This window comes from Podarcis liolepis (assembly GCF_965112155.1).
Source record: "Podarcis liolepis genome assembly, chromosome: Z".
Classification (NCBI taxonomy): Eukaryota; Metazoa; Chordata; class Lepidosauria; order Squamata; family Lacertidae; genus Podarcis; species Podarcis liolepis.
The window spans coordinates 36,355,714-36,368,597 of NC_139570.1; the positions used below are offsets into that span (position 1 = coordinate 36,355,714).

At 43.6% G+C, this 12,884-nt stretch overlaps 1 protein-coding gene across 4 annotated transcripts in view; it reads right to left on the reverse strand.

Annotated features, from left to right (window-relative positions):
- AK8 (adenylate kinase 8) overlaps positions 1-12,884 on the reverse strand; it is a 102,774-nt gene that overhangs the window by 56,070 nt on the left and 33,820 nt on the right. For all 4 annotated transcript variants that reach the window (XM_083485209.1, XM_083485211.1, XM_083485212.1 and 1 more), the window contains 2 exons: positions 12,730-12,798; positions 678-759 (listed from right to left, as the gene is read on the reverse strand). In XM_083485209.1, the coding sequence (XP_083341335.1) occupies positions 678-759; positions 12,730-12,798 (151 nt within the window). The remainder of the gene's footprint in view (positions 1-677; positions 760-12,729; positions 12,799-12,884) is intronic.

The window sequence follows — 12,884 nt, forward strand, 5'->3', positions numbered from 1 at the left end:
GGTCAGCCTCCTCTAGCTTTCCTCATCATCATCATAATCTGACCACTCTCTCTAAGATGCCTCCATAGGACTCATGATACTAGCTCTGGGCTGTGTTGGGGCACAAAATTGGGGTCATGAAAGTTGCCTGAGGCTTAGTAGACCTGGGCAGTGGTTTAGCCACCACTGCTCTAGGCAGTAATGGAATCCATGGAAATGCAGTGGCTCCTCCCACCCACACGAATCATTGGTTCTTCTGATTTGGGCAGTGAAAGTTTTTCCTGGCTCTGACTCCTGGCTTGATTCTCTAGCTGCGACTCCTGGATTGACTCCTGGCTCCAGAATGAGGCCTGTACTCATCAGCCCTGATGTTGACCCCTTTATAGTATTGGGCATTAGGAAATGCCCAGCTTCACCAGTCATGGGTGCTCTTCTGCCCCATGATATTCACAGAACCTATTGTTATGTCTATACTACTTTCTCTACCTCATTTCTGTCAATGAGGCTTACAAGTTTAAAACACTAAAGAAATAAATTATGTATCCTGTAAGAAGCCCTGGGGCAAGGGGGTAGGGCAGTCTGTTGTGTTTGACCTGATGTTCTCTTGCCTCTTCCTCATTCTCTTTCTCAAATGGAAGAGAGAGATTAGAAAGTCAAAAGAATTTGTAAAAACACAATGGAACTAAACATGCTCTTACCAACGTGCTTGGGAATGATGCCCATTGCCAGCAGCTCCCGGGCAAGTTCACGACTTTGGGGAATAGTCTCCATAATCCAGCCCTGGTGAAATAAGACATATAACAGCTGATCATTGAAATGAAGCACATATTGGGTCGCGCTGCTGGGGAGTCATGGAAGGAAAGGTCTCTGGTTTGTGACTGCTGGATAGGGATGCGGGAGATACTTGATTCAGTTCATACTTCATCTGCACCTCCTGAAATAATACACCAACCAAAACAGAACCATCCTTCTCATAATTTTGCAGTGCATGTTTCCAGCAAACTGGTGTGTAAAAAATGCATTATATTCATGAAAATAACATACAGAGATGCATTCTCTTAGGAGAAATAGCTTTGCAGAAATGCAGTATATTGAGGAAAAATGCATACAAAAATGTGCATGTTTGGAGAAACTTGCATTAAAATGCTGCTGAGTTTTCATGAGACCTTCTTTAAAAATTGCAGACCAATATACTTAATTTATTTATTGCATAAAACTTATACACCTCGTAAAAGGCGGGGGGGATACCTCAAAGTGGTTTACAGCCCAGTGTGGAGAACCAAAGACTGCAAAACGAGAAACAGAGAAAAACAAAAATCAACATCCTCATCCATCCCTAGTTTCAAGCCTCTGAGCAACTTTTCCCAGTACAAGGCCTATTGAAGCAGAATGCTTGTTTTATAGGAACAGAGATAGAGATATAAAAATAGAGATAGATACCCTTGCAACTCTTAAACCATTTTTATCTGCACATGTCTTTATTGAAATATTTAAAAAAATGGGAAGAGAAGGAGAAGTCTAGGTATTTTTGAAATATTCAGGAGGATGTGAACTCATACAGCCAACTTTTTAAAAGCTAAACCAAGCTAAAGAGGACAAAGGGGGAAAGATATGTGCATGTCCACCCCCCAAATTATACAGGAAAATGTGCTGTAATGGAAGCCTCCAAACCCCCAGAGCTAACGAAGCAGGCAAGCTAAAGAGATCTATATATGAAAAGGGCTGTTTGCTCCCTAAAGTCCTTGTTATAACCAGCTAAGTGCTGGACTGAAGATCTTTTTTATGATTATGTAAAACAAGACGAAACAGAAAACAAAAAAACCAGGAAAAAAACACAAATACTTATGAATCTGTACTGGTCTGACTGAGGCTGAAAGGAGATGTAGTCCAAAACATCTGGAGGGTACCTGGTTGTCAAAAGCTGGTTTACGCAATACAGTGGTACCTCGGGTTAAGAACTTAATTCGCTCTGGAGGTCCATTCTTAACCTGAAGCTGTTCTTAACCTGGGGTACCACTTTAGCTAATGGGGCCTCCCGCTGCTGCTGTGGCGCCACTGCACAATTTCTATTCTCATCCGGAAGCAAAGTTCTTAACCCAAGGTACTATTTCTGGGTTAGCGGAGTCTGTAACCTGAAGTGTCTGTAACCTGAAGCATCTGTAACCCGAGGTACCACTGTACCAGACTGGAAGCCAAACTGAACCTGAGCCAAATACTGAACCAAACCTCTCTCCCTGCACCTCCCTGAATTGGAAACCAACTGGAATCACTATTTGAAAGCCAACCAAATCAATCTTGAATTGCTAATTGAACATGGACAAAGACACAACTTGGGTGTGGAGAGGGAAGACTGGTTGGCATTTCAAAACAAATTGTAACAACTCACTAGAAGAATGATGTCTCTCAAAGAGAACCAAATCAGTCCTGGAGGTTTGCAGGCTTACTGAATGCTTGCTTACTGAACCTTTACAGTAGTACCTTTGGATACGAACAGGTTCCATTCCAGAGCCCTGTTCGCATCCTGAAGTAAATGTAACACGCGACTGCATGTCTGCGCATGTGCGGGTAGTGTTTTGCTGCTTCCGTGCATGCGCGTGCCAGCATTTTGAGCATCTGCGCATGCGCGAGCGGCAAAACCTGGAAGTAACGCGCTCCGTTACTTGCGGGTCGCTGCAGAGCACAACCCGAAAATATTCATCCCGAAGCTACTTCAACCCGAGGTATGACTGTTCTAGCTTGAGGGAGGACAATTCAAATTGTAGCTGAGCACAAATCTAAGCTGTACCAAAACCTTCAGTGGCTTGACGCCTGACTATGTGGCACCAGTGTCAGCTGGAGCTGGGCAGCTGTGGGGCCCATGTGCTGGCATAGCCCACTGGGGCTCCTCATAGTTGGTAGGGTGGTCAGTCATACATTTCCAAAAAAAGAGGATATGCATCACGAAAAGGACAAAAGAGGGGTTCAATTGACATAACATTTTAATTTATATGTATCAATGCACTTTTAGAAATAATGTTTTAAATAGAAACACAATACATCAAGCTGCAGTGGAGGCAGACACCAGCTGACTTGTGTGCCTACTAACCAAGTAAGCCCAACTGCTGATAAGCTCCTACGTGCCATTTTTATGGCTCCTTGACCAGACTTGGGTACTGGATAGCTCTCAAACAGAGGCCTTCTTCAAAGGATCAGCTCTTCACAGCAATAGATGGTCCTCTGTAAACTAGGACATGTGGCTACAATAGTGCTGGGTGCCACAAGTAGTGCCCCCACGCTTACAGGTGACAGCACCACCTCTTACCTGGGTCACTAACACAAATGCAGCCTTACCTGGTGGTGCTAATATGCTTCTTACTAGAATGAGCCTCGATTTTTAATTTCCTATAATTCAGGGTCACCAACATGATGCCCACAGGCACCAGTATCCCCATCAATACCTCCTATGGTGACTGCAAAAGATCTGTTGGGGGGAAATCCAAACTGTGTTTGAATGGGTGTCTGCTGCTAAAATGCAATGCTACAGAAAAGGAGTAGTGATGAACATCTGTGGGACTGCTGGGGGGGGGCGCACCAGTGGTTATATACCAAGGACCCACTTATGCCTGACAAGCCAGCCCCATTCAACTCCCAGAAACACAGCTCGCTTCCATAGCAACACTGAGCAGTGGGGAGGATGGCATTTAAGACTGCTAAATCTGGCCAAAATTTTCCCTCTGCTTGGTGACTTGACCCTGCTGTTGCATTACTACCAGGAAATTTTCAGAGGAATATGGGAGAAAATTGTGTGTGGGTGCACATGTACCATGAAATACAGTGGTGCCCTGCAAGACAAATGCCTCGCAAGACGGAAAACTCGCTAGACGAAAGAGTTTTCTGTTTTGGAGGTGCTTCGCAAAACGAATCTCCTAAGGGCTTGCTTCGCAAGACGACAATGTCTTGCGAGTTCCTGCTGGTTTTTTTTCCTCCCCCCCTTTTTCTAAGCCGCTAAGCCGCTTATCAGCTGATCCGATCAGCAGATAAACCGCTAATAGCCGCTAATAGCGCTAATAGCGCTAATAGCGCTAATCCTTCAATGGGCTTGCTTCGCAAGACGAAAAAACCGCTAGACGAAGAGAATCACAGAATGGATTCTTTTCGTCTTGCGAGGCACCACTGTATATATTTAATATTGCATTAAGCCATTGATAATTATCAGTTCCTGCCTTAACTTGAATCTGTAATCAATTGGGGACCTCAAAAGCTGCAGAACTGTTCAAGGGAAACATATCCCATGAGGAAGAGACCAAAACATTCTAATTACTGGAAAACACAACTGTCTGCTGGCAACTCCCTAATTAGCCCAGTTTTACTAACATGCTATGCCACAGATTTCTTCAGGAAATGGGAAAACAGTCTTGAGGCAAGGGTATCGTGGAAACCGTCTACTGTCACCACTGCACCTCCCAGCATCGTGTCTGCAACCAAAACAGCACCTACATTAAGGAAGTCCTAGTATCTGAAAGAGGTGGGGGAGAAGAATGGTCCATATCCTATATGGCTGACAGGCTGTGGTGACTGTTGCCCATTGGAATTGGCAGGGCAGAAGGCAGGGAGGTCAAAGAGCAGGTTTAGCCACAGCAAAGGACAGATGAAGCCAAAGTCAATGACAAGCAGAACCAACTAGATGAGGGAAAATAGTATCAAGCAATCTAAAATGGCTGTTTATAAGACTGCATAGATGAATCACAGTTCAGTGACAGAGCACATTCTCTGCAAGTAGGGATGGATGGATGTTTCCAGTCTGCATCCATTTCCTTGTGCGATAATTTGTAAAAGTTCTCTCCTGCTTCCACATTAATATGTGTTTTTTTTAAAAAATCTGTGTGAAGATTTCATGTTTAAATACATATATTTTACTGCACTTTCTCACAGAATACAAATTTATAAACCTACTTCATTGGGGGGGGGGGAATTTAATCAGGGAGTCAAACCATTAATTTTGTTTTATTTTTTGGTTCAGCCACAACTGAAGGTGTCCCAGTTTGGTTCTGGTTCAAGATAAAAAATGTTCAGCCTGTGCAATCAAATTGGTTCAGCTCCAGTTCACTAGAGATTATCTTTGTAGTGTTTGATTTCAACTATACAAGCAGAAGCACACAAGCATCTGTAGTAGATTAAGAAATAAATCAAAGTAATTTTAAGGAAGGAGGAAATGATTTAGTAAATAAACACTGAACAATTACTGTGATTAATTGACTTTAAGGTTTTCAATTGAGTTTTTCTTCCTCTTTCATAATACTAGAACTTGTGGATATTCAATGGAGTGGAATGGTGGAAGATTCAGGACAGACAATAGAAGGTACTTCTTCACACAGTGCATAATTAAACTTTTTAATTTATTATTAATTTAACTCCATAGTTGGAGGCAGTAATTGTTTCTGAATACCAGTTGCTGGAAACTACAGGAGAGGAGAGTGCTCTTGTGTTCAGGCATTGCTTGTAGGCTTCACATTAGGGCATCTGGTTAGCCACTATGAAAACAGGATTCTGGACTATGTGTCATTGGCCTGATCCAGCAGAATCATAGAATCATAGAGTTGGAAGGGACCTTGGGGGTCATCTAGTCCAACCCCGTGCCATGCAGGAATCTCTTCTTACATTCTAATCCACTCCCACAATAGGTAGTGATGGACAAAAACCTGGATGGCTTTAAAAGATGAGTAGACAAATTCATGGAGAAGGCTATCAATGCTATCAATGGATAACAAATTCATGGAGAAGGCTATCAATGACTATGTTCTACCTCCATTGTCAGAAGCAGTATGGGAATCACAAGTAGGAAGAGTGCTGTTGTGCTCAGGTCCTGCTTGCGGGCTTCCCATAATGGGCATCCAGCTGGCTACCATGAGGACAGGATGTTGGACTAGACTGGTCTGATCCAGCAGGGCTCTTACATTCTTATTTGTGATGGCACCAATGTAGGATTTTAGGGTGATTGTCCCCAGCCTCATACAACAGAACAGGACGGCTCCCAGATCCATCAGGGCTGGCTGACCACATATTAAAATCAGCAAAGTAATGCACCTTAGCACAGGAATGGGGAACCTGTCGCTCTCTAGTTATACTTGATCTCCAACTCCCTCCCATCAGTCCCAAGTCAGCATGGCTAATACTCACCAAAAGACCATTCAATTCAGAATTGGAGACCAAAGTTGGAGATTGCAAAAATTCTCTGTGGCTGAGGTCACTGATTTTTGCCCACTAAGTTCCATGCAAACATACACACATTTGCTACCCCACAAGTAGAAACACACCACCCCTGAGATCACATATGAAGCTGGTTCCCACATCCCAGTCTATAAAGTTTGTGATTTCACAGTTTAAGGCTCTAAGCAAAGCAACAACAAATGAAATGAAATAACTAAATAATAATAATCCAAGAAGGTAGCTCAACAAACAAGTTGCTTGTAATTAAGGCGCCATGCTAATACATTATAAATAAGCCCTCTCTAAAACAGTTAGATATATGGGTCATTCTCCACCTCAGCCCCCCCCAAGGTTTCCCAGTTCCAAGGCCCCAGCCAATCCCTAATTAGAATACATTATCCGTCGGCTTGACACTTCAGTGAAATGTCTAGCCTGCCGCCGAGGTGCAGCTCCGCTCGGCACAGGGTTTATTGATATTCCGCTGCATTTCCTTCGCCATGCCCCCAGTGGCTCAGTTCTGTTTTATCACACATCAAAAGGGCCGTATGCTCAGGGCGCCCCCCCCCTTGCACATGGCTCAGAGCCGGAGGTCTGGAACAGCTGCAAGTAGGATGGTATCACAGAAGGGACAAGCTCCAAACAGATGTCAACGATAAAAAAAGGGGGGGAGGATAAGAAGACAACAGTGGGGGGGGGAGAGGGGGAAGGATTGTGGCTTGGGAGCCAAGGATGAAGGAACAGCACAGAGTCCATCGAGGCAAGTCAGGCTTTGTGCAAATGCTGGTCGTTCCTGCCCTCCTGACTGCCATTAAAGGCTAATTAGTACCTTCACAAGCTAAGGATTTGTTTCTTTGCAAAGCAATTGGGAGGGAGAGAATGCTTCCCCACGCAGGCAAATAATCCCCAGACGCTTGAATAAACGGAATAAAAGATCCTTCACACTTGGTCCCACATGTCTGTCTGCCTCTCCCATTTGATCTACTTTGAAACAGGGCACCATGCACGTACCCCAGTCATTTAAGAGCTCATCCATACAGTGGTTTAATGTGAATGGTAAGCTTCCTGTGCCTCCATTAATTTTTCCGTTGTACACATGGTGTTCTCCTCCAAGTCAGTGTCTTCCCCACACTTTCCCCACCCTCAATCTGGATCCCCCCCCCCATCCCAATCCCTCTGCAAAAAAAGGAGATAGCATGAGAAAACCATAAGAACAGCTCTGCTGGATCAGGCCAATGGTCCATCCAGTCCATCATCCCGTTCTCACAGTGGCCAACCAGATGCCCCAACAGAAAGTCCACAGGCAAGATATGCACTAATATTGCAACAATGGTGTGTGGCAGAATGAACTTGCATGTTGTTGGGAGCAGGGAACCAGCGTGTGTGTATGTGTGTGTGTGTGCATAGGGCAGACCCAAGACATTCTGGTGCTGGAGATGAAGGAAAAAATAGTGCCACTCGTTCATCCTACATGCAGAATCAAACCAAATTGTCAGCTGACTCCACTTCAACCTGGCAACAGATTGGTCTCCACCACTACACTTCAGCTAAGCAGGGTAGCTTAGGGAAAGCAGCATGTTGGTGGGCTTCTACCACACGCATACACCATGCTTTGTTTCTTTGGGGCAGCTACCTCACCTCCAAGTTACTGCATTTGTTCCATTTCACAATTTCTGGGTGACTGAGTTCATCGTTTTGGAAAGTTTGGGATACAATTTCTTTTCTTTTTCTCAAATGAAGGAAAAGATAAGAATGGTAGAAAAACATGCTTTTTATATATGTAATTGTTTTATACTTTTTATTGTATGGTAAAATCAATTGGAGATGCTTCATGGGAAGAGATTTCTAACTGGAATGTAATTAAGGGTACTGGGAATTGTAGCTCTGTGAAGAGGATCTCCTAACAATTCTCAGCATCCTTTAACAAATTAAAGTTCCCAATATTTTTTTCTGTTAAATTGATATAAGAGTTCTTTGAAATGCATAGTGTGAACATGACCTATTTATTTCCTCACAGCATAGTTTTGAGCAGGCCATAACTACGCTGGTGGACTCGGTAACGTTTTGTGTGAAGGTCTTCAAATGATTCCTCACCAGGGCTTCTTCAATTCCTATAAATTAACTCTGCTACCACACTAAACCAGCACAGCTGTGGCTTCAAGGAACAGCCAGTCAGTGGGGTTGCAAGGACCTTATGCGAACCTCGTAAGGCACAGCAGCCCCAGTTCCCATTCCCACACATAGCTTGCTCTAGAACATAATGCCTGCCATAAGTTTTCTCGGTTTGCTAAGACCACCACCACTCCCTGCGTGATCCCTCAGCACCCTAACTGCATTTGGATTTGCAGAACAAGCCCTATGGGGTCCTGGAAGAGCCATTGATCAATAAAACCGTGTTCCTCCGAGGATACAAGCGACATCTATAAACCTGAGAGTGTCAAAACAACGGCACACAAAATCCGGCATTCCTACCATCGGCAGGATGAAAGCTGGGCAATTAATGCCAGCCGAATGACACCACCAGGAGAAATAAAACAAACAGCTGGTAGTACAGTGGGCTGGTGGCCCGCTCCTGGCAATCTATTAACATTTTTTTCCAGGATAATATACTGACTTGTGTTATGAACCACAGCAGCATAAATCTGGCTCAAGAAGCAAGCTGACAGCCTCTGCAAGATTCAAATATTTTGGGTTGGGGTGGGGGAAGTTTTCTATTCCAGAAAGGCACAAGCTCCAGATGTAGCCTGTTTTCCCTTCAAGGTGGACATTTAAAAAGTGCTATCAAAAAAGTTTTGCACTTATAAGGCACTAATCACCAAGACGATTCCTGTGTGCTTGTGCTACAGCTGTTGTCCAAGGACAGGGGTGGTAGCATGAGCGGAGGTCACAAGCACCACACTAGATATTGAACAGGGCTGAGGCATGGCTGAGCAAGATACCCATGATTGTAGGAACATTTGAAGAGCCCTGCTAGATCAGGCCAAAGGTTATTGAATCCAGCATTCTGTTCTTATGCTGGTCAACCAAATGTCCATTATGGGATGCCTGCATTATGGGATGCCTGCCTGAATGCAACAGCAACTCTCCCCACTTCCCAGCAACTGTTATTCAGAGGCAGACTGCCTCTGGTAAGAGACAGCCTTATCCTCCATTAATTTGCCCTCCCTTAAAGCCATTCAAGCTGGTGGCCATCACTACAATAAGTAGAACAAGTCCATTGTTTTCGTTCATAGTTCCTGAAGAAGTATTTTGCCCTGAATTGTGTTGAGCTGCAAGAAAGAGCTTTGCGTCAGTGAGCACTGCAGCCTATTGTCCTTTCAGTTTTGTACCCATGGATTAGAATGTAAAGTTGTAAACTATAGTCACAGCTTCCCAAGCAAACCATGGTTTAGAGGAGTCTATCTCCTTTTGTTTGCCATCTGATCAGCTCATCCATCTCTGAGTGTGGTGGCTTCTAGGAATCTGGATTAATTGTCAATTCAGACATTTGCCAACCCATTTTTTTAATTCTGCTCTGCCAGTGTATCACAAAGCAAACCTCCTTTTATTAATCTTAACATTATGTCAAACCATCATTAAGCTTCCTGAACCATGGTTTGGCATGATGTCTGAATGAAGCCTCAGAGGTCTAATTCCTGTGTGCATTAATACACATTTATGCAAATACAAGAAAACCACACTAGATATTTGGCCCTGTGGGATAAATATCTATCTATTCATCATGAGTGAAGGGGTGGGGTGGGGAGAAGGATAAATAAACAGATAAATTACTGAAGCAGCTCAGCTTTAAAGAGCTCTAAGAGAAATCAGGCAGACCCAAATAATTCAAGCGCAAGTCATTTGCAATGCAAAAGTTTAATTCTACTTTGCAAATTCAAAATGAGCAGATAAATTATGGATTAAGGTGCACGGTATTTTGTACGGGCAAACTGACAACCACTTTCCAGTCATTTAGATTTCCCTTCAAATCTCTCACCTCCCTTTTCCTCGAACAATTCAAAAGGACTGATGCAATTTTCTTGTAGTTGATAGAAAGGGAGGGACAGAGAGAGTGTGTGTGTATAAAATGGCACCCTAAAAATGTAATGATTGGCCATTTGAAAACAGAAAGCAGATGATAAGAAAAAGGCTTTTAAAAGTTAATGAGCTAAAAAGAATTAGCTTTCTTATATCTTTGATGCAGCCTATTACAAAATGAAAACCTGTAAATGAAGTAAAAATAAAAGCCAGTGTGGTGTAGTGGTTAGAGTACCAGATAACGATCAGGGAGACTCAGGGCAAAATTCAACAAAATTCCTGAGCTAGCCCAAGAGTTAGGGGTCAGCCAACAGGATTTCCCCTTTCTTCCCCCTCACCGTGCACTTTGCCATGCCAAAATCTGCTCAGGAGGGTTGAGGGAACCCTCAGGACAGATTTAGGGGTGTGGGAGGGAGAGAATGTTCTGTTGTGCAAGGATAAGGTTGGTCACTGTGGCTGGTTACTATGAGAACAGGATGCTGGACTAGATGGGCCTTTCATCTGATCTAGCAGGCTCTTCTAATATTCTCTCCCCCCCCCCTTTTATTGTTTTTCAAAGTTTCAACACATACATGTTCTACATATTTTCTTCCATCCATTCCCTTTAGAACCCCCCCCCCATGGCTTCCTATTTTCCCTTTTTTATGGGGCAGATCGTCAAAGAAATTGCCACCCATTATCATTCTATTCTTTATTCTAGTTAGGCTCTTCTAATATTCTTATCCTTCCAATATTTTTATTCATCCTTCAACTCTCTCTTTCCATCCATTTTCCATCCATTTACAAGAGGCAGTGGTGACCACCAATGTGTGTGGCTTTAAAAGAGGAAAGATTCATGGAAGATAAGGCTATCAATGTCTACTGGTCATGATGGCTAGGTTAATCTCCACAGTCAGTGGGAGTATGTCTGTGAATGCCAGTTGCTGGGAATCACAGGTAGAGACAGCTGCTGTTGTGCTCAAGTCTTGCTTGCAGGCTTCCCATTGAGGCATTTGTTGGCCACTATGAGAACAGGAAGCTGGACTAGATGGGCCACTGGCCTCAGCCAGCAGCGCTGATGTTCCTGAAATACCAGGGAATTGCGACAGACACAAGGATACACCGACTGCCCATCCAGTCAGTAGCCTCTTCCTATTTCCTTTTATGAGGGCTGCTGGGACTCAAGGACAGTCTAAGAGGTCTCAGGTGAGTGGGGTAAGGCTGAGGGAAAGAGGCACAGCCTCTTATTTTAATTGTTCCAAAATTGGTAGGTATGCTGGTAAATGGCTACTACCTTTTGCAAGGTGATGCCTTCATGTTTTAGATTCTCTTTGTAACAACCACCTCTTAGAGGGACAGAGAGAGGGAAAGTCATGGCAGGAACTAATTATAAACATCCTGATTGGTCTCCCCCCAAATTCTTATTTATTTTCCTTTTCTTGGCACAAATCCCATCTCCTTGATTAACATACCTTTAGTTAAATATGCATTATGGTATTTATAAACATCTTTATTAATTCATACCATGTTACATAAATATACCTTCAAAGATACTGGTGTTGATTTAAATAGGGCTCCTTGAGCAAAGGGAGACAGCAGCCCCTACCAGGAGGCAAAGCAAGGTGGCCATCTCCTGCGGCAGTGGATCTGAAGTGCCTCTAAAAGGTGTGTGTGTCCAGAGACACACAGATCTGACCAGTGAAGCCGGTACAGCTAGGAATGTTCTACCTCCATCGCTGGAGGCAGTATGCCCCTGAAGACCAGTTATTGGGAATCCAAAGCAGGAAGAGTGCTACCATGATACATCTTGTTGGCCCCTGTGAGAACAGGATGCTGGACTAGATGGGCCTTTGGTCTGATCCAGAAGGCTCTTCTTATGTTTTCCCTCCACTGTCAGAGGAAGTATGCCTCTGAATATCAGTTGCTGGGAATCACAAGAAGTGCCATGCCCGGCCTAGACCTGATGCCAGACATTGAGTCCTTGAAGGAAGGACCAGGCACCCCACAGATCAAGGACCAGATATGGAGGTACCAAATAGTCTTGCAAGTTTACATTTTTAATTGCACTGATATTTTTATTGTGATTTTTTTTGTAAATTGCTTTTGAGTTTTCTTTTGTTTTTTTTACAATCAAGCAGTGCATAAATTTTATGAAATAAATAAATAAATCTGTTTGCTGAAGAGAAAGAGCAGGATATGAAATTAAAAATAAATAAATAAACAACACTTTAATGAATGCACAATTTGGGGGGGGGGGAGATCTATGAAATGGTTGATTGGTTTGCTTGTTTGCTTCTTAATGTTGACTGTTTGTAACAGGTTTGCCCACTCAGGACTCTGCCAGTCGCCTGCGGCAGTCAGCAGAACTACACGGCTGTTCCCCCTTTGGTCGTCTTGGTAGCCAGACAAATAACATATGTGTACCTTCAGCTTCCCCATTTATGCTGTTAATCATACTCCAAATTCCCTGCAACGACCTTGGGGAATCAATCCCATCCACAGCACAAACTTCCACGTCACCTATCCCACCACACCCCATGAACAATCTCATCCAGCAAGAGCCACACTTACGCTGTGAACACAGTCCTCAATCTGCAAACGTTCCACAATCAGTTCAGCCCACAGAGCGTCAGGGATTTCCTAAAAATTTTAAGAAAGAAATACGGTGAGTTTAATATCCACAAAGCAATTCAAAGAGAATTACTGCACTTTCTGTGTTTGAATAC